Consider the following 21,709-nt stretch of genomic DNA (forward strand, 5'->3'; position numbering starts at 1 on the left):
ATCAGGCCTATTTTGGATACAGAAAAGGCTCAATGTGAACAAAACAAAGCCGCGGTGCATGAGCATTTAATGAATGTATCGGCAAGTGGGTGCACATGTCGGAGGCTAAGAGGGACACAGGACTTGTTAGTTCACAGGGAGTACTATTCAGATTTGGCAAAGGAAACCAGTCCAGTGCTTCCCACCCAGGGCCCACCCTGATCTCAGCCAATCAGTAAAGGGATTTTTAAGAAGGTTTCTTCGGCACAACGAGGAGTCAAAGGAGCTCGAAAGAGGTGTGCACTGGAGACTAGAACACACACAGTAATAGCTCACAGCCCTATTGGTGCTTTCAACTACTACACAATGGAAGTTCTGGTCCAGCCCGTCCATGGAGCACCAGACCTATCACAAGGCTGTCTCGGCCGAATGTATGATGTTACAACGCAAACATTTACAACGCATGCCTATACAATGCAGTTTTTACATCACAACATCCATTACAACAAATTATTTTACATCGCATGCCATCATAACGCGTTTTTAGAAACTACCTTTACAGCGCATACCATTACAACACATACCATTACAACGCAAATTACTTTTAGGGGTACAATAGGGTACGTGTTGGATAGTGCAGGGGTAAAGATTACTATTCCCCATTACTTACCTTATATTGCGTTGTAATGGCATGCGTTGTAGTGACATGTGATGTAATGGCTGCGTTGTAATGGCATGCGGTGTAAAGGATGTTGCGTTGTAATGACTGAGTTATAAAGGTAGTGTGATGTAAGGACTGCGTTGTAAAGGTTGTTTCCCATCTTGGCCACCTCAAGAGTCCCAGGACCATCGTGTCCATGCCTCGGTCACTAGACCCCCCCCCCAAGACTGTCCCATCAACTCCAAGAGCACCACGGTCATGCCACGGCCACGAAGCCCATATCCGCAGCACCAGGCTTATCCCACAGCCATGAGGCCCATATCCGCAGCACCAGGCTTATCCCACGGCCACGAGGCCAATCTCCAGATCATTATCTCAATTCAGGGCTGGCCGGGGTCATCAAACTCACCTCCAGACCGCTTAGCTCTTCTGCTGCCAGAAAGCCCACCAAGGACTGCCAGACTGCCCCACAGCCATCTGGCAAACCAGTGGACGGCTGGCTCCTCCAAAAAGCCTCTTAAAATCAAATGAGGGAGGGAGAAGCTGAGACTCATTCGGCTTCCATCCGGGAAGCAAGTAATCAAAGGAGAATGAATCACTTGTCCTGTTTCTAACCAGGGTCTTGGGTTCTTACTGTCTTTAAAAACCCTCATTCACTTTGAAGCCGTTGGTGCAGTATATCTTGATTTTCCCAAAGCGTTATTACATGAAAAGCATCATCATCGGGTCTTGTGTTATGCTTTCCTCCAACTGGAGGCAGACCAACTGGTATTCACAGTAGTGATCAGTGATGGTGAGAGTGAGAGTGAAGTGTGTCTTAAAATACCTCCATCTATCAGGACTATTTTTATTGTGTTGATGATGGGGTAACGCTAAAAAGAGAGAGGTGGTGCATTAATGGAAGAGTCACTGTTCTATTGCACCCATTTAAAACCGTGAGTGGTCGACATGTTTTAGCCCTTGGGTGCCCTCTCGGGTCGTTGGGCTTCCTTTAGGACCGTGTGGTTGCACACTTACAGTTTAGTAGTGTGCGTAGGTAAATAATGCACTTACCCTTCTTCTTGCGTGTGCTAATTAGCACTCTGACCTGTTATAGGTGAATTGTACCTGTAACTTATGTTTATGCCAAGAAGCTCCATCGGGAGACAGGCAGAGTGAGACTTTCTCTACTTTTAGACGCCCTACTGGTGACTTGTGCTAGCTCCATCTGCCATGCCCCTGTGTAAGAAGAAGGGTAAGTGCATTACTTACCTATGCACACTACAAAACAGTAAGTGTGCAACCACACCGTCCAAAAGAAAGCCCAACAACCCGACTGGGCTCCCAAGGGCTGAAACATGTCCACCACTCACGTTTCTTAAATGGGTGCAATAGAACAGTGACTCTTCCATTAATGCACCACCTCTCTGTTTTTAGCTTTACCCCATCATCAACACAATAAAAATAGTCCTGATAGATGGAGGTCATTTTAGACACACTTCACTCTCACTCTCACCATCACGGATCACTACTGTGAATACCAGTTGGTCTGCCTCCAGTCGGAGGAAAGCATAACAAAAGACCTGATGATGATGCTTTTCATGTAATAACGCTTGCGGAAAATCAATATATACCGCACCAATGTCTTCAACGTGAATGAGGGTTTTTAAAGACAGTAAGAACCCAAGACCCTGGTTAGAAACAGGACAAGTGATTAATTCTCCTCCAAAAAGCCATCAGGCTCACCCACAGAGGGATAGAGACATCCCCAGGCTGTTACTCACACCTCCATCCGCTAAGCCCATTCCAGAGCCATCAGGCCCACCAGAGAACGCAAGGCCTGTGCCACGGCCATCAAGTCCATCTCTGGATGACCAGGCCGCTACAAGCTGACATCAAACCCATCCGTGGATAACTAGGCCCATCTCAAGATTGCCAAGCCCCCTCCAGACAGCTACCTCCTGCCTGCGGTCATCAGGCCCACCTAAGAATGCCAGATGCCTCTCATGTCCATAAAGCCCATCCTTGGATGACCAGCACCCCCAAGACCATGAGACAGACCCCAAGATAGGTCAGCCCAGCCCAAAGCCATCAAGACAACCCTCGGAGCGCCCTCTTAGATAACTTACTCTGTTACCCTTGTCTTCGTACAGGATCTTGAGGGTCTCCATGGCCCCCGTCAAAGACTGCATGGACGTGAAGATGTTCTGGTACACCAAATTAGCGAAAGGCTTCCGCTCCTCCTCCTCCGAGTAGCCGTCCTTATGAATGATGTGCATCTGTTTAATGAACGTTGTTTTCCCGCTCTCCCCAGTACCTGTGGAAGTCAAGAATCAAACAAAAACCCATGTCAGATGGAAGGTACTAAGGCAAAGTGACCAGCAAAGACAGCTTTCAGGGGATGGAGGCAAATACATCATTCCAAGGTGGCTGACAATGTAAGGATGGCAGTGAGGACTGAGGAGGGACGGGCTGCAGTAGGAGACACGGCATGAAAAGAGAAATCGAGAGAGGACTCCTCCAAAGGGTGACGCAGCAGAGCAAGGCCCCGCTTGAGGGAGTCCAGGGCAGGGCTAGGGAAGTGTGCCCTACTCAGCACCATAATAAGTGATAGGATCCACACACATGCCAGTCCATTGGAGTTGCCAAACGGGCTACACACTTTCCAAAGGTGTAAAGGGCAGAGGATAACAAATTGTACACTATATGCGGATGTCAGGCCTTCAGGTGCTTCATTTGACTCAAGGTGCTGATTTTATATGCTGGGAAATAAAAACTCCCTCGTGGTGATTTGGGAGGAAAGGAGCTGAGATCTCATGCAGCCCGTTGTGAGCAAGCCCTAGATGCGGCGGGAGATATCGCCCACACTGCTGATGTCATGTCCTCAGAGTCGCGCTCTCACACACCTGCGGATTTCAGACCTCGGAGACAGGATACTACCCAACTACCTGGATTTCGCGCACAGGAGACGAGATATCATCAATGTTTGCAGATTTCAGCTGCGAGGAGCTCGAAATGCGCTGATCATTTCAGAGTCTGAAGGTTGACATCTTGTTCTTGACCCTTGGGCCCTAGGTGCTCAGGATCTGGGATCCTACCTATCCTGCTCAGATCGCGTCCGTCCTATTGATTCCATCCCTCTGGTACTAAGATCTCCCTCGTCTTACTTATTCTAGTACTTGTCAGTGTTGTTGCCTCAATCTACAAGCTTGAACAGCACACATTCTGTTAAGTTTAACCCGTTGACCCCGGCGCGAATTCCACCGCGGTGCGGGCATATTAATGAGTGGGCGTGTTTCAGACAGCTCCCGGCCATCCTCCGCACACGGGCACTGTGACATCAGAAGGCTGGGGGCCGTCCGACGCACGCAACGGGTTAATATCAAAGAGACGGGTCAGCACCTATATTCTGATTAAAGTACTGACAAAGGCTATATCGCCACTCTGCTGATCGTAGTACATGGAAGGGGTGATATCCCCCTGTAACGATTATAGTAACTCACCTAACTACAGACTGAAAAACCTGGAATGGGGTTATCCCTCGTCCACTGATTACTGTAGCAGGAAGGGGAGATGTCACCCTTGTGCAGATTGTTTAGCCTGGAAGAGGTCATGTAGCCTGTCTGCTGATCATAGTACTGAGTCTCCGTGATATAACACACCTGCTGATCACAGTATCTAAACGAGATGTGAATCCGATAATTGCAGTATGGAAGTGTGATATCACACATCTGGCAACTCACCCCCTTGCCTTGCACAGTGTTGACATCAATTACATCATTTCAGGTGTCACACTGATGTCATCCGTGAGGTCATACAACATGTCATGAATGATGTAATATGTGAGGTCATAAGCAGTGCATGGGGAGGGCGCAAGTCATAGTTACTTCAGTTAACTACAACTGGTGAATTCCAGTGTGTTTGTGTTTAAAATGTAACGTCTGATAGAGATTTCTAGCTGCAGATTCCTTACATTTAAATTTCCTAGGTGTCAGACTGGATCAGGAAGATTTTTCGTGAACAGGGCCCCTGAGCTCCAGGAGGGGTGCGTCGTTTGGCTCCGCGTGCATTGTCAGTGTCATCCGCACCGGAAGTGACTTTTGCGGCTCCTACATAAGTGTCACCTAGGCCTGCTGATGTCATTTAATTTATTTCCATGCCAGCCAGCGCTTATCGGGAGAAGAGCTATCCCTTCAGTCACTGTTTGACTGAATTGTTTTGTCTTTTTGTCAACTCTGAGTTTTTTTTCCTCTTGGTGTGGCAGGGATGTCCTCCAGGAAATCCTGCTTCAAGCTCTGCAGAGCCTGTCATCGACTGATGTTGGTGACGGATCTCCATCTTGTATGCCTGTAGAGTCTCGAGAGCAACCACAACCCAAAGACGTACTCCGACTTCCACGCCGTGAATCCTAAGGACTTGAGAAAGTGGACCCTCATGGCGGCTCAGCCTGTGACACCACGCACTTGAGGTCACGGTCGAGGTGAAGGTTCTGGGAAGCGTTCGTGGAGTCCAAGATCCTCGTCCCACTCCAAATCCTCGGGACATTCGGGTGAATCTTGGAACAAGAAGAAGAAGTCGAAGAGGTCTTTCACTTCTCCTCATCTGTCGGTGGATGAGACGAGGAAGTGTTGGCATTCAAAGCCGGCTCCGCAGTAGAGCCTGTGCCTGGGCTGACTCTGCGCCTTCCCAACTTTCCAGGAGCCGGAGCAACCCCAGCCCAGCTGAAAGAGATTTATGAGGCCATGCACCTCATATTTGGATGGCCAGAACCCAGCGGCGCACCTTCGGGCCCACGGAGTTGGAAGGGGCCCCATCTGGTTCCACGCTGGCTGCTCTAGCCCTGGCTCCAGTCAGGTCCCAAAGATCCATTCCTGGATCCGGACCGGCACTGGTAGTACCATTTCGACATTCCCTTACGCCGGTCTCAATGCCGCGGCACCATCCCCATTCTGATCACCGATTCCAGTATGGAGCTGAGGGCCATAGCCCGATGCCAAATACGGCGCCGACAGTATACTTGTCTACTAGATTTTAGATTGAGCTCTATGCCTTTCGGTTAGAACTCGGGGAGGAATGAGAGGGGTCTCTGGACCCTGAGGAACACCAGTGATATGAAGAGAACCCTAACATGAACTGGAGTGAGGAACTGGGTTACTCCAGTGGATGGGATACTTTTGCAGATACTGGTATGCTTTCTCCGACTGCCGTGGCTATGGAGGAGGGAGCTTCTTAGGCAATGGTGGTGCCAAGGGTGGCTGAGGTCCTCGACCTTCAGTTGCCCTCAGTGGCAATCAAGACTAATGTGTTGACAGAGCTGCTGCAAACGGGTGTCCTCCCATCAGAACTGACACTCCAGTTCAATGACGCTTTCACTGACATTGTTTCGGGGCCCTTGTCCAAACACAACACAGGGGCTCCTGTGAATAGCATGGTTGCCCGCCACCCCCCCCTGCCCCAGGGGACCTAAAGTTCCTCACCCAACACCCTACCCTAGAGAGCTTGGTGGTCCAAGCCTCGACATCCCAAGGCACATTCGCCACGGCTCCCCTGGATAGGGAATCCGAGAGGCTGGACTTTTTGGAGAAGAAGATGTATTCCTCTGCCAGCTTTCCACTGCGGTCGGTGAACACCACATGCCTTTTGGGCCATTTTTCCCTCGCTCTGTGGGACACAGTTGCTCAGATGCTGCCAACGGTGCCGGAGGAGGCCTGGGCTGGACTCACTCAGGCTATAGCCGATGGGAGAGATGCAGTGAAGTCCACTATCCATTGGGGACTTGACAAGACCGACTCTCTGGGCAGGGTGGTTTCGTTGACAGTGGCCTTGACGCGCCACACCTGATTGATGATGACTGACTTTTCGGGGGATGTCCAAACCTTTCTTATGTTCATCTACTTTGATGGCACCCGTCTCTTCAGAGACAAGCTGGATTCGTCGCTGGAGCGCTTCAAGGAGAGTCAGGCTACGGCCTGGTTATTGGGCCTTTTCTATGGCCCCACTTAACCCTCAATCTGTCTTTCGTGGCTTTGGAAGGGGCATCCAGCTGTGCCAATTCCCTCCCAGCCAACGAGCCGCGCAGGCTCCCCAACCTCTGCGTGGCCGAGGGCACGGTACCCACTGGCTGCCGTGGGTCCAGCAGCCAGAGGTCTGGTCAGGTATTTGTGGCATGGTGTGGCTGGAGCGCTTCAAGGAGAGTCTGACCCCCTCGCTGACCCTCTTTCTGAAGTTAAACTCTTCCTTCTTTCCCTTGCCCATCAGGGCTCTGCTCTGGGCACTCATAAAGGCTAGGTGTCTTCTCTTTCTGCCTTTTCACGGCTGCCTCACCAACCCTCTCTGTTCAAATCCCCTATTGTACATAGGTTTCTAAAAGGTCTTGTTCATCTCGTTCCTCGTTCATTATGTATCATGCCTCAGTGGCCCTTAATCTGGTGTTAACTGTCTTGATGTGTGCTCCTTTCGAGCCTTTCCGTAATTGTCCCCTCAGGCTTCACATGATTTAAACAGTAACCTTGTGGTTATTACATCTGCCCATGGAGTATGTGATCTGCAGGCTTTGTCATCTACGCAGCCTTACTTATCATTCTATCCTGGCAAACTGGTGCTTCGCACAAGGGCCTCCTTTCTAGTGAACGTGGTCACCCCATTGGCCAATCCATCACACTGCTTAAATGTACCCCCCTCCACATCCCTCTAAAGAAGAGGAGCGACTCTACCACCTGGACCCAAACAGGGCGTTGTCGTTCCATCTTTACCTCACATGCAAATTCCAGGTGGACGACTAGCTCTTCGTGGGGTACGTTGATGCGAAGAAAGGCCGAGCTGTGCAGAAGGTGATCATCTCCAGATGGGTTTTGGTTTGCATTGAAATCTGCTATACATTGGCCAAGAAGCAACTTCCAGAAGGATTGCAAACTCATTCCACCCGAGCTAAAGCTGCAATCACTGCATTAGCTTGCGGAATTCCAGTCCCGGACATCAGACAACCAACAACATGGGCTTCCCTGTACACCAAACATTATGATCTAGACAGTCAGGACCGTAGAGATGGGCACTTTGCTTGTTCGGTCCTGAAGGACTTCCTTGCTTGAAATTGGTCCGCAGACCCACCACCAGGATGGTATTGCTTGGGTACCTATGCTGAGGTAAAGAACCTGCGGCTAGAAGTTTCTGTCAGATGAACAAGTTACTTACCTTTGGTAACGTCTTATCTGAGAGGGACTAAATCCAGCTGCAGATTCCTTCCCAACCCACCCATCCTCCCCACTCTGCGAAAGGATTTCTAGGGACAGGGCTAATTCCTTTCAGGGCCCTAGTTTCTACACCAGTGATCAGTGTTCTTAATGGCTCCGCGCTTCTGGCATGGAAAGTCATGAAAAGAAACGGACTTAAGCACGCCTAGGTGGCACCTATATCTGTGCCGCGAACATTATTTCCGGTGCAGATGATGCACACAGAGCCAAACGACACCACCTATTGGCGCACAGTGGTACTGCTCATGAAAAATCTTACAGATCCAGTCTGATGCCTGGGAAATTCTAAGTTTAGGAATCTGCAGCTACATATAGCCTCTACCAGATACGGCGTTGCCGAAAGTAAGTAACTTGTTCATTGAAGAGCAAAGGGTGTGTGTAGTAGGGTTTGGGGAGGGACTGGCCTCTCCCCAAAGACTTCTATGTAGGGTGAAGACTGCGTGTGGTATCGTTTTACATTTTAGTTATCTATTTATGTATTTATTGCTGTCCCCCAAGACCACACAGGGGCCTTGCTGAGTCCCACAGGACTTCCACTGGACCATGATGACAATTTATTTATGATTTTAAAAGAAAACTGATTGAGGGCATGCCCTCTACTCCCCCAAATAAATGTCATGACTCAGAGCCTTGCAGTGGCGGGCACAACATTTTTCTCTGATGTGGCCAACCAGTCACATCGGTCAGTCCCGCAGAACCAGCCAATCAAATTGCGCTTTTGCACACAGATCCGTGGAAGTCTTGCAAGAGTACCACAAGAGTACTGCGTCGCTAGATATCTACCAATTTTGAACCCTAATTTCTCAAAAACTACTGAACAGATTTACACCAAAATACAAAAAGTGCACTTTCTTGGTCAAGATCTAGTTTCTGCCAAATTTGATATAATTCTGTACAGCTGTTTTGTGACCACTCCTCCCCTCTTCCCTTTTTCTCGGTTCCCACTTAACAGACTACCCTGGAACATGAGGTGAATTAACCTTTTTTTAAAAAAACATTGCGTGAAGATTTGTCAAACAGTGCCAAAGTTATAAGCAAACAAAATAATCTTTTCCCTATGGAAACATAGTTCTAACTATTACTACATTGTGGCAACTGGCGCTGGAACAATACAGAGAAGGGCCGAACCTGTATGAAAAGAGAACTAGCTCTTGAAAAGTTAGGTCTTCAAAGCTTTCCTGAAGTGTAATAAAGGTGGGGTCTTTCGGAGAGCGCAGGGGAGTTCATTCCAAAGTTTAGCTGCCCTGACCGAGAAACTTCTGTTGTCAGACCAAACCCACCTACATGTAGGTATTCTAAGCAATGAGACCTCAGAGGGAGCGAGGACCTCCCGTTTTAAATTGAATTAAATGATTAACTATTTTTGTACCGGATCAGGAGTGTTGCATTGTTTTTCCTTACCACAGAAGGAGAAATCATAATTAAGATATATATATATATACATATATATATATATATATATATATATATATATATATATATATATATATATATATATATATATATATATATATATACACACACACACACACACACGCTCCCCTCCCCTGATATATATTTTGCCTTGCCGCATTCCTCCCTCTCCTTAAATGTATGTTATTTTAAATACTGGTGGGCAGTTTCTTTTTTTTTTTTAAAGAAAATTGTGATCCCGGGGGAGCCCTGGGGGAGATCAATGGTATCATAATCTTTCATTTTTTTTAAATCCCTGAGGGCCATATGTATCATAGTTCCGTTTTGCGATTCCTAAATAGCGATTCTTAAGGAATCACTATTTAGCGATTCCTTAAGCTTCCTTAATTGCGAATTCGCATTTTGCAATGTGTGCATCACATGCCACCTTCAAAAATGCCAAATTGTGTATTTTTGGAAGAATTTGCAAGTTACCATCAACTACAAGTTGGTGGTAATTTGCGAATTCCTAAACATAATTCGCAACAGAAAAATGCTACATACATATTAGGGATCTCCATTGGCTCCCGATACGCAGCCGTATCAAATTCAAATCGCTGTGTATTGTTTACAAGTCACTCAATAATCAAGGTCCCCACTTTCTCAAACAGAATCTTCTCCATCATGTCCCAACCCGATCTCTTCGTTCCTCTATTCAGAACTTCTTGGCTGTGCCTTGCACTAGAACAGTCACCTGGGGCGACAGGCGTTTCCTGGTTGCCGCCCCTAGACTCTGAAACACCCTTCCTGCACATATCCGAGCAAGTCCCTCCCTGTTCACATTCCGCAAACAGCTAAAGACGTGGTTATTTGACCAATAGCCTTGTATATCTTCTTTACCCCAGTTGCTGATCCATCACTTAACTAGCGCCGAGACGCCCACGGGTATTCGCCGCGCTCTACAAATGTCAATAAATAAACAAATAAATAAATAAATTTAAGGATTCGCAAAATTGCGATTCCTTAAATGCTATGGCAAAATAAGGAATCGCAAAACTTTGCTATTCCTTATTTTGCTAATGTTTCATACATCTTAAAACATGCAAAAAGGCCGTTTGCGATTCGCAAAGGCCGAAATTCTGAGAATTTCGGCCTTTGCGATTCACAAAAGGCTTGATACATATGGCCCTGAGTCTTGTAATGGCTGCCAGCAACATTTTTCCTCATTTTACTGGCAGCCAATTAGAGCCTTACTCTTGCGGGAGCAAGATGGCCCAAGGGTAAAAAAACTCTCTGGGCCAATCGGAAGGCTCTATTTTTGTAAACCGGGTTCGAGGAACTTTCGCGAGAGCCTCTCGAATCCAACTGTGCACATATACAAATATTTTTTACGCTTAACTTCTCAGAAACTACTGAACGGATGTAACCAAATCACAATAAGACGCTTTCCGGGTCAAGATCGAGCTTCCTGCAAAATTTGGTGTCATTCTGTTCACCAGTTTTTGAGATAGTGCTTCTTAAAGAAATCTATGGTAAATACATGTGGATTTTGCATTTTAGGGCCCCCCCTTTTCTGGGCCCATGCCTAATGTAGAGCCCTGTACACACTCTAGGCAACAAAGAGCACTTTTTAGGATTTTTTTTGCAGATTCGTCAAACTGCACCAAATTTATAAGTGAAACAAAAAAAGCATTTCTAAGGGAAACAGTGACCTAACTGTAACTACTCTGTGGCACCCGCGCTGTGATATGTGTGTGTATATATATATATATATATATGTCGCACAGCGGCGGAAGCCACTGTGTAGTTATAGGTAGGTCTGGGTGACATTGAAATTGCTCTGGCGTAATTTGTGCAACTCAGGAATCATGCCATCACGTCACTTGTATTCAGTTGTTACTTTGCGTTTCCAAGAAACATTTACCACAATGCATCATTTGGGGTGAAAATATACCTGGGATACACGGGAACCACAGTATATAAGTGGCTGCTATTTGCGATGCTTTTGTTTTTGCATTATTTTTTAAAGAGAAAGACACCCTTGCTTCTAAAATTGACACGAGAACAGACTTTCCTTAAAAAATAAAGGATTTGCTACAGTATTACGGAATCACATTTCGCATAATTACGCATCATTTTGATGACATTTCCTGTACTTACATGGAAGTAAATTATGCTAATGTCACACACCCCTAGTTAGAGTTAGGTCATAATTTCCAAAGGAAAGGCATTTCCAAGTTCTGAAACTGAAATCTAAATCTCATTTGAATATGATCTTTTTTTTTATAAGGCTCATGCCTGGCAATTATTTCGCCCCTCAGAGCTTGAAGGCGAGAACTTCACAGCCGTTCTCGCAGAAAAAGTTCCTACGACTACATATCCCTCTGAAATGGACGGACGTTAGCTCAAACGCTGTTGAAATTCGGAGCAGGAATGGATGGGGTGACATAATAGCGTGCAGTCCCATGCGTGCTATCATTAACAACACGTGCTGGCCGCACCCCACTCCTTAACTCGTGCCGGTGGTTTGACGTGGTGCGCACCCACACTCATGGTGTAATAGGAGTTATTTTTCATTATCAGACTTTGACCCGGGTATGAGTTTCAGAAAAGAGAGAAAAGAAAAACAGGAAAACAGACGGAAGCAAGGATGAAAATGAACCAGCAACACTGAGTCAAAGAGGCAGGAAATGTAGGGAGGCAGAAGAGAGGCATGAAGTGGATTCAAGACCAGGCAGCCTCGGTATTCATGAGATAAAGAGACAGGAAGTGTAGGGGGTAGAAGAAAGAGGCGTGAGGTGGAATCAAGACCAGGCAGACTCAGTGTTCATGAGATAAAGAGACAGAAAGTGAAGGGTGGTGGAAGAAAGAGGCATGAGGTGGAATCAAGACAAGGCGGCCTCAGTATTCATGAGATAAAGAGACAGGAAGTGAAGGGTGGTGGAAGAAAGAGGCATGAGGTGGAATCAAGACAAGGCGGCCTCAGTATTCATGAGATAAAGAGACAGGAAGTGAAGGGGGTGGAAGAAAGAGGCATGAGGTGGAATCAAGACCAGGCAGCCTCTGTATTCATGAGATAAAGAGACAGGAAGTGTAGGGGGTAGAAGAAAGAGGCGTGAGGTGGAATCAAGACCAGGCAGACTCAGTGTTCATGAGATAAAGAGACAGAAAGTGAAGGGTGGTGGAAGAAAGAGGCATGAGGTGGAATCAAGACAAGGCGGCCTCAGTATTCATGAGATAAAGAGACAGGAAGTGAAGGGGGTGGAAGAAAGAGGCATGAGGTGGAATCAAGACCAGGCAGCCTCGGTATTCATGAGATAAAGAGACAGGGAGTGTAGGGGGTGGAAGAAAGAGGCATGAGGTGGAATCAAGACAAGGCGGCCTCAGTATTCATGAGATAAAGAGACAGGGAGTGTAGGGTGGTGTAAGAAAGAAGCGTGAGGTGGAATCAAGACAAGGCGGCCTCGGTTTTCATGAGATAAAGAGACAGGAAGTGAAGGGTGGAAGAAATAGGCATGAGGTGGAATCAAGACCAGGCAGACTCAGTATTCATGAGATGAAGAGACAGGAAGTGTAGGGTGGTGGAAGAAAGAGGCTTGAGGTGGAATCAAGACCAGGCAGCCTCAGTATTCATGAGATAAAGAGATAGGAAGCATAGGAAAGTGGAAGAAAGAGGCATGGGGTGGAATCAACGACCGGGCAGACTCTGTATTCGTGAAAAAAAAGACAGGAGGTTTGAGGTGATGGAAGAAAGAGGCATGAGGTAGATCAACGGTAGGAAACCATGGTTTTTGACAATCCAAGCATTCGGTTCATCAACAGATGTTCCTAAGAAAAACTTTGTGTCCATGTACTTATTAAGTTTTTTTTTTCCAAGTGAGAACCTCTTCTGGTATACCCTCTTGGACAGTGATTCGTTGTGTACGATCTGCTTGGGAGGCTGCAGTTATACTCATCCAACCAACCCCGCCATCCCCCACTCACCCCTTGTACCAGTTCCAGCCCTTGATGAAAAGAGATACAGATTTGGGAAAGGGAAGAGTGTATGTGAGGCCGGGGAAGACAGATGGGAAATGGAGGTGGTCTTCATGACCGGAAACCATCAAACATCAGCACCGGGGTAGGTGGTCAGGGCGAGGCACATGTCAGTGTGTGCTGAGACCTTCTTCCAGTCTCCCTCACGCACTGTCCTGCCCTCGCCAATGCAGCTCTCCAAAATGGTTTTGTGCATACCTGGCTTAAAGATGCACATGCAAAGGGTGCCGTGAAAAGGTACTCTAACCCTTCAACTGTTGAAGACTGCTGTCTCATCTCAAGCATAACCTTTCTAGCTAAAGTTATTGGTAAATACGGATCCTCCCAATTGAAAAACCAGTTTAATTTCAGTGACAGTCACTGTGCCGGATCTGCAGCACTCCTGGTGGTCAGTGATGTCCTCCTCCCCGCCTCGGCTTCCTACTGGATTCAACCTTCAAAGCAGTTCAACATCAAATTCACCTTCACACTCAGAAACAGGGTAATTGGCCTTCACACTCAGAAACAGGATAATTCACCTTCACACTCAGAAACAGGGTAATTCACCTTCACACTCAGAAACAGGGTAATTGGCCTTCACACTCAGAAACAGGATAATTCACCTTCACACTCAGAAACAGGGTAATTCACCTTCACACTCAGAAACAGGGTTATTCACCTTCACACTCAGAAACAGGATAATTCACCTTCACACTCAGAAACAGGGTAATTCACCTTCACACTCAGAAACAGGGTTATTCACCTTCACACTCAGAAACAGGGTAATTCACCTTCACACTCAGAAACAGGATAATTCACCTTCACACTCAGAAACAGGGTAATTCACCTTCACACTCAGAAACAGGGTGTGCCTCAGGGGAACTGGCCTTCAGAAGGTCCACTCTTGTCTATCAGAGCGCTGTCAAATGGCAAAAATGAACAAGTTCTTTTCTTCCCCCCCATAATATGCAGGGCCCTCCAGGCTGCATCCTAGCCCCCACTCTCTTAGACATGAATGTTGAACCCCTGGGTGGGCCCTGCAGGATCCTGGTACCCTGCGCCTGTCTAAAACTGGACTCAACTGACCCTCTCAAATGGATGGAGCACAACAAAAGCACCTCAAATGCAAGGACTGAGTGTTCTCCTCCTCACACACCAACCCACCCAGCTACAGATCTTCTCAGCTTTGTATCCCTAAACTTGGCAGATTCCCCCCCCCCCAAAATGAACCACTTCCACTAAGTCCTCTGGCTTCCTACTGGACTCTAATCTTTACTTTGCCACGCGTATCCAGACCACGTCCCACCCCCACAAACTCAGGAAACGTAACCACACCCTCTCTTTTCTGGATCTGAATTAAGCAGTGGATGCTATGGTAATCTCCTGTCCCAGATACGATAATCGCCTGTCTCGGTTATAGTAATCTTGTGTCTTGGTTATGATAATCGCCTGTCTCGGTTATGGTAATCTTGCGTCTTGGTTATGATAAATGCCTGTCTCGGTTATGGTAATCTCCTGTTACTGTTATGGTAACCTGCTGTCTCAGCTATGATAGTCCCCATCTCGGGTATAGTAATCTCTTACCTTGGTTATGGTAATCTCTCATGAAATATATCTCCTATCTTGTCTATGGTAATCTCCTGTCTCAGCTATAGTATTTTATAGTTATCTCCCATTTTATCTATAGTAATCTCCCACTTTGGTTGTGGTAATCTCCCATCTCAGCTATGTAATCTCCAATTTTGGCTATGATAATCTCCCATCTCGGCTATAGTAATCCCCTACCGCGGTTATGGTAATCTTCCATCTCAGCTACGGGAATTCTCCAGCTCCGCTACAGTAATCTCTCATGTCGGCTTTGGCTCCTCACAAGTGCAGGTGGCTGAGTGTTGTTGAATGAATGTTGTGCAATGGGATCTGGTTCTTTCTAAAATTATGCAGTTAGGGTATGTATTTATTAATGCACTGATATTTTTGTATTGAAAGGATATATAACAAAAAAAAGCAAAATAAAATAATGAATCAAATAATAAGTAAATGTGTTTGTATTTATATAGCGCCTTCTACCCAGAGGTCTTGCAGCGCTGTATTCATACCGCTGTGGAACCCTTTGCCCTCATCGCAGCAACAGACGACATTCGAACTCTACTGGACAATGGAGACACAGTCGCCCTCATCCTCCTTGACCTCTCCGCAGCCTTCGACACAGTCTGCCATAGCACCCTTCTACAGCGTCTCAGAAACATCGGAATCCAAGGAAAAGCACTGGAATGGATCACCTCGTTCCTCACCGGAAGAACCCAGAGAGTCCGCCTCCCACCATTCAAGTCAGAGGCCTCTGAAGTCATCTGCGGCGTGCCACAAGGATCCTCACTCAGCCCCTCCCTCTTCAACGTATACATGAGCCCCCTCGCAGCCATCGCACGCCAACACAACTTCAACATCATCTCCTACGCTGACGACACTCAACTGATCCTCTCACTCACCAAAGACCCTAATACCGCCAAAACCAACCTACATGAAGGAATGAAAGAAGTAGCCGAGTGGATGAAGCACAGCCGTCTGAAACTGAACTCAGACAAAACAGAAGTCCTTATCTTAGGTACCTCCCCCTCCGCCTGGGATGACTCTTGGTGGCCAGAGGCCCCTGGAAAAGCACCCATCCCGACGGACCACGCACGGAACCTGGGCGTCATCCTGGACTCCTCACTCTCGATGACCAGACAGGTCACCGCCGTCTCTTCATCTTGCTTCAACATTCTTCGCATGCTCAAAAAAACATTTCGCTGGATCTCCACCGAAACCAGAAAGACGGTCACCCATGCACTGATTACAAGCCGCCTGGACTACGGAAACACCCTTTACGCCGGTACCACCGCAAAACTCCAGAAAAAACTCCAACGCATCCAGAACGCATCAGCCAGACTCATACTAGACATCCCGCGTAAAGACCACATCTCCAGTCACCTGAAAACCCTCCACTGTCTCCCCGTCAATAAGAGGATTACTTTCCGCCTCCTAACCCACGCACACAAAGCACTTTACGAACTTGGACCCGATTGCCTCAACACACGACTTTCCTTCTACACCCCCCCCGCCAGCTACGATCCTCCATCCAAGCCCTCGCCACCGTACCTCGCATCAACAAAACCACCATGGGAGGTAGATCCTTCTCCTACCTAGCAGCTAAAACCTGGAACTCACTCCCCACTCACCTTCGTCTCACTCAGAAGCACCTAGCATTCAGAAAGCAACTTAAAACTTGGATATTCGACAAGTAATTCCCCACCCTCCTTCAAGCGCCTTGAGACCCTCTGGGTATGTAGCGCGCTATATAAATCTTTGACTTGACTTGACTTCCTGGCTTTCCTGGGAGATGTTCACTCCTGGGCACCCCCAAGGTGAAGCCAGGCATCCAAGCGCTGCTGGGGCCGTTGTGGAGATTAAGCAAGCTATTGCCCAGAGTCACAGAGTGGGACTCATGATTAGAGTAGGCACCGTGGCGAGAATTATCAGGTCAGGGGAGATTGAGTCCAAGACCCGCCGAGGCGGGAATAGAACCCTGGTCCCGGGCCAGACCTCTGCACCAGGGTCTGCCGCTCTAACCATTGAGCCACACTTCTCCACACACCCTCGTTAATGTCTTTATAGTTGTGTTAATGGTCCAGCCAGAGTGTCCATCCAAATATATGACGTACAGCAAATGTTAAAGTTAATTAGGTAGAGTTCATTGTCTGTGAATATTTGTCCTCACAAGTGGTGGCAGGACACAAGTGCTACAAAAAGAAGTAGGGGAGCTGACTAAGGCAGGCAGTATGCAGGTGAAATCATGGCGTATGACATCACAGCATGTGACATCACGAAGCGTGACACTGCATGTGGTATCATAACCCAGAACCTCACAGGAAGTGACATCACTAGAAGTGACATCAGATCTTAAAACCGCACACATATGTTTGGCAGGTCTATCATCAGTACATTTGAGCACATTACAATATTTAGTAAATGGGATTGTGCGTCTGAGTTGTGCCAAAAAAATGGCTTCCCTGAGGTAAAATCTGAGCCTCAATTTATACATTTAGGGGCGTATTTATCAAATTATCACGATTTGCTCTGCGTTGTGTTACTCTGGATTTATGAAGCCGCTCAGGACCATGCAAGGTGGTCTTGCGTGGCTTGATAAATCAAACGTAAGGTTTGCACACTTTTTTGACCCATTGCATGGCACGCAAGCGGTTCAGCCCTCTGATCGATATGACCCTTACTTCTTTAACCCTTTCGCTGCTGATGACGAGCTGGGCTCGTCATGGTGCACAGTGGTCGTGTGCTGATGACGAGCCCAGCTCGTCATGAATAAAGGATAATAGCAATTTCCAGCACAGGCTGAAAATTGCCTTAGCAGCCAAGGTGTTAACTCTGCCACAAAGAAAATGTCAACAGGGAGAAATGTGGCTGTGAAACTACTGTGCTTCATGGATTCCAAAGTCTGCATTTTAAAATATCTTATGGAGTTCAGGCATCTGCTGCAGAGATCTTTGTGTGCCCAGTAACTCTCAGGGTTGGATAATAATGGTAAGATAACTCTGGGGGTTAATGCACTTGCTGGAGAGATCTGTGTTTTGTCTAGTTCCAATTTTGAATGAAATTAGCATTAAGGGTTAGTATGTCTTCTGCAAAGAACATCATATGCCACTTAAATGCCAGATTTTTATTTTATGTAGCTGGGTAAGTGGGTTCCTGCTTTTAACACATAGATCTTTTTGTTACTTGCAATTCATAAATTATAAACCTTTTAATATAGCTCAGTGAGCTTAAAATATAATCCTTTTAATATAGCTCAGTAAGCTATGAAGGACACGTGACTCCCACACATTGTAACCCGCACAGTCTTATGTGACTCATCCTGTACATTGATTTACACACACACGTGATTTATTGTCAATGTATGCTGTGTAGGTGTAACGTTAAGTGCTTAGGATGAGTAGCGCTATAAAAGGAATAAAACAAAATAGAGGCATTTAAATTGGTATTTGTGTGAATAGTGGGACAGGCCAACTCTTCGGACATTCTTAAGGTGCATGCACTTATATACAGGGACTGAACAAAGTCCAAAGCATGCCCCTCTTAACTACCTGTGAAGTAATAACAACCCGTGAGCCTGTGTTTCCCCTCCCCTGCATCTGCAGCTATGAGTGAGGGGCTCAACAGCTCCCAGCAGGATACTCAGTCAAAGGGAGGCCTGATGGCCCCTTAACCTCGGTCTACTGGAATTTAAGCCCCTCCCCCGCACTTTGCTGCACAAAATGAAAGCAGACACCGTGCAGGCGCTGCTGAACGTGTCATGGTGTCTGAAAATTTCACCAGGTGGAGTTCGGCATATATCTGTGGGGCCCAGCTTCTTGGCAGGGGGGATGTACCCTCGACTTGTGCCCTGGGTGGTGGCATGGTTCCACTGACCTAATCCCAGCCCTGCCAGCTCCTCAGATAGCAGCAGGCTGGTTCCACGGACACTGCGCCGGCCTTGCAGGCTCTTCACAGACAGTAGCCTAGCTCTCATGACCTTTCCCCAGCCCTACCGGCTCCTCAGACAGCAGCGGCCACTTCCACCAACCTTTCCCCGGCTCCGCTGCACTCATTTCCCTGACACCAGCCTTCCTCCTCCATGCACCGGGGGCCCAAAGCCCTCCCGAAAGGGGCCCCAGCGTTCACTCACCCAGCAGCAGCAGCTTGCGCTCCCTCTGGTCCTTCTTCTTCTGCTTCCGGAGCATCAGGTTGATTCTTTGGTCCACGTCCAGGGCAATCTTCTCGTCCTCCGACAGGTACCAGGAGCACCGGCCGCAGAACCAGGCATAGCAGCAGTGGTCCATGGCGGTCACGCGAGTGTGCAAACCACCGGCTCACGGGAAGAGGTCCTTCTGATGAGGTCACTGTGCCCTCATATCGACAACTCTTCCTCAGGGCATTGGGTCTTCACAACACCAGACTCCTGAGGTCAGCGGGCCCTCTTATCACCACCCTCCTGAGGACACTGGGTCCTCATATCACCAGACCATGAGGTCAATGTTCTCTTATGATGACCGACTCCTGACGTCACTGGTCCTGATGACGATCGACACCTGAGGTCACTGGTCCTGATGATGATCGGCTTCTGAGGTCACTGGTCCTGATGATGATCGACTCCTGAGGTCACTGGTCCTGATGACAATCGACTCCTGAGGTCACTGGTCCTAATGATGATCGACTCCTGAGGTCACTGGTCCTGATGATGATCGGCTTCTGAGGTCACTGGTCCTGATGATGATCGACTCCTGAGGTCACTGGTCCTGATGACAATCGACTCCTGAGGTCACTGGTCCTAATGATGATCGACTCCTGAGGTCACTGGTCCTGATGATGATCGACTCCTGAGGTCACTGGTCCTGATGATGATCGGCTCCTGAGGTCACTGGTCTTTATGATGATCGACTCCTGAGGCCACCGGTCCTAATGATGATCAATTCCTGAGGTCACTGGTTCCTTATGAAGACCAACTCCTGATGTTGCCGGTCCCCTAGGACGACCAACCCCAAGTGACCTGGTGTAGGTGCTGCGAAGGCTTGAGGTCTTGCCTTCTGGTTGTTGGTGTTTTGGGGTGCAATATGACACATGCACGTGGTAGGGCAGACGTCTCTGTTCAAAAGACCTCCGTGCTGGTGCCCACTGGTCCAGAGCACGTCGAACTTCGAAGTACTTGAGCCAGAACTCACTCTTGTGGGCTGAGAAGGTGGTTGTGTGCTGCAGGCTCCAATGTCAACAAACCACAAAACCCAGTGACCACCACCATCGCCTCACCGACACGTAGGAAGCCAGTCAACCGGCACCGCATCCAGCCTATGAATCCAGTCTTTGAGCTTCATACAGCGACCCAATGAAGTGTCCATCAAGCGCCTATTTGCAGCATCAGACTTCGCTTCCCCGATATCCCCCGGTGGGCAGAAAACAGGTGGCCCCCCAACAAGTGTCACCCTGGATAGATGGCATCCATGGTCCACGGAGAGGCCGCCTTTCAGATGCAAGGACATGGACGGGAGGATCCGGTCAAAAGACCCACCAGCGAGATATGTCGCTGCCGGACCCTGGTATCAAGGGCTGGATGGACCAGGAGCTGCCGGCCCGTGGCGCCCACGCCCCGGGGAGGCGGCCGATGCAGCGGGGCTGGCCCGGGGAGGAAGATACGCCAACCTCAGGAGAATGGACTCCAATCCAGAGGGTTGCCTCCCAGTGACCCAGAGGAAGGGCTGTGCCTTGGGGGAGCCTGAGGCCTCTCCTCACTGAGGCGTGGACGGGTCACTGCCTGGCCACCGCGCCGTCCTTCCGGACCTCCTCGCCCCCTCCTGCTGGGGGTGACACCCCAAGGTCTCGGACCCCCTGCCTGTCAGGAGCCGAGGATGAGCCCTCGACGCACGCGATCCGGGACGCGTCCTCTGGGTCACCGCGAAGGCTCCGAGAAGCCCCCGGGGCGGGAGGAGGCGCCTCTCGGAGCAGCTGCAGAACAGGTTTGTGCTTCCCGGCACTCACCTGTAAACCGCCCAGAGAAACTCCGCACTCCCTGCACCGAGCGGCAGAGTCTCGAGAACAAAAAATGCACAACAAAACCCCTGGTGTCCATGGCTTCTTCCTCATTCCTGGGGCCGAGGGGATTCCACAGAGCAGAAGAGAAACTCCAGACAACACCTGTGAGGTCACTTCCGCTCAACCGAGGCTTGAGAGGAGGGGGACAAGGACGGGGCAGGAGGTCAGAATAAGCAGAGACAAGCGGACAGAAATTAGAATATGACTTAAGAAGAGCAAAGAGAGACAAGCTGACAGAACATGACTTAAGAACAGCAAAGAGAGACAAGCAGACAGAATATGACTTAAGAAGGGCAAAGAGAGACAAGCTGACAGAACATGACTTAAGAACAGCAAAGAGAGACAAGCTGACAGAACATGACTTAAGAACAGCAAAGAGAGACAAGCAGACAGAATATGACTTAAGAACAGCAAAGAGAGAGAAGCTGACAGAACATGACTTAAGGAGAGCAAAGAGAGACAAGCTGACAGAGTATGACTTAAGAACAGCAAAGAGAGAGAAGCTGACAGAACATGGCTTAAGAACAGCAAAGAGAGAGAAGCTGACAGAGTATGACTTAAGAACAGCAAAGAGAGAGAAGCTGACAGAATATGATTTAAGAACAGCAAAGAGAGACAAGCGGACAGAACATGGCTTAAGAACAGCAAAGAGAGACAAGCAGACAGAATATGACTTAAGAACAGCAAAGAGAGAGAAGCTGACAGAACATGACTTAAGAACAGCAAAGAGAGACAAGCTGACAGAACATGACTTAAGAACAGCAAAGAGAGACAAGCAGACAGAATATGACTTAAGAACAGCAAAGAGAGAGAAGCTGACAGA

At 48.1% G+C, this 21,709-nt stretch overlaps 1 protein-coding gene across 1 annotated transcript in view; it reads right to left on the reverse strand.

Moving 5' to 3' along the window:
• GNA15 (G protein subunit alpha 15) overlaps window positions 1–19,642 on the reverse strand; it is an 82,236-nt gene extending 62,594 nt beyond the window's left edge. Inside the window, exons 1-2 of the mRNA XM_086946762.1 lie at window positions 18,989–19,642; window positions 2,749–2,936 (exon numbers count right to left, since the gene is read on the reverse strand). Of these exons, the coding sequence (XP_086802888.1) occupies window positions 2,749–2,936; window positions 18,989–19,142 (342 nt within the window). The 5' untranslated portion in view covers window positions 19,143–19,642. The remainder of the gene's footprint in view (window positions 1–2,748; window positions 2,937–18,988) is intronic.
• Window positions 19,643–21,709: the final 2,067 nt, after the last annotated feature.

Source organism: Lissotriton vulgaris, chromosome 12 (genome assembly GCF_964263255.1).
Source record: "Lissotriton vulgaris chromosome 12, aLisVul1.2, whole genome shotgun sequence".
Classification (NCBI taxonomy): Eukaryota; Metazoa; Chordata; class Amphibia; order Caudata; family Salamandridae; genus Lissotriton; species Lissotriton vulgaris.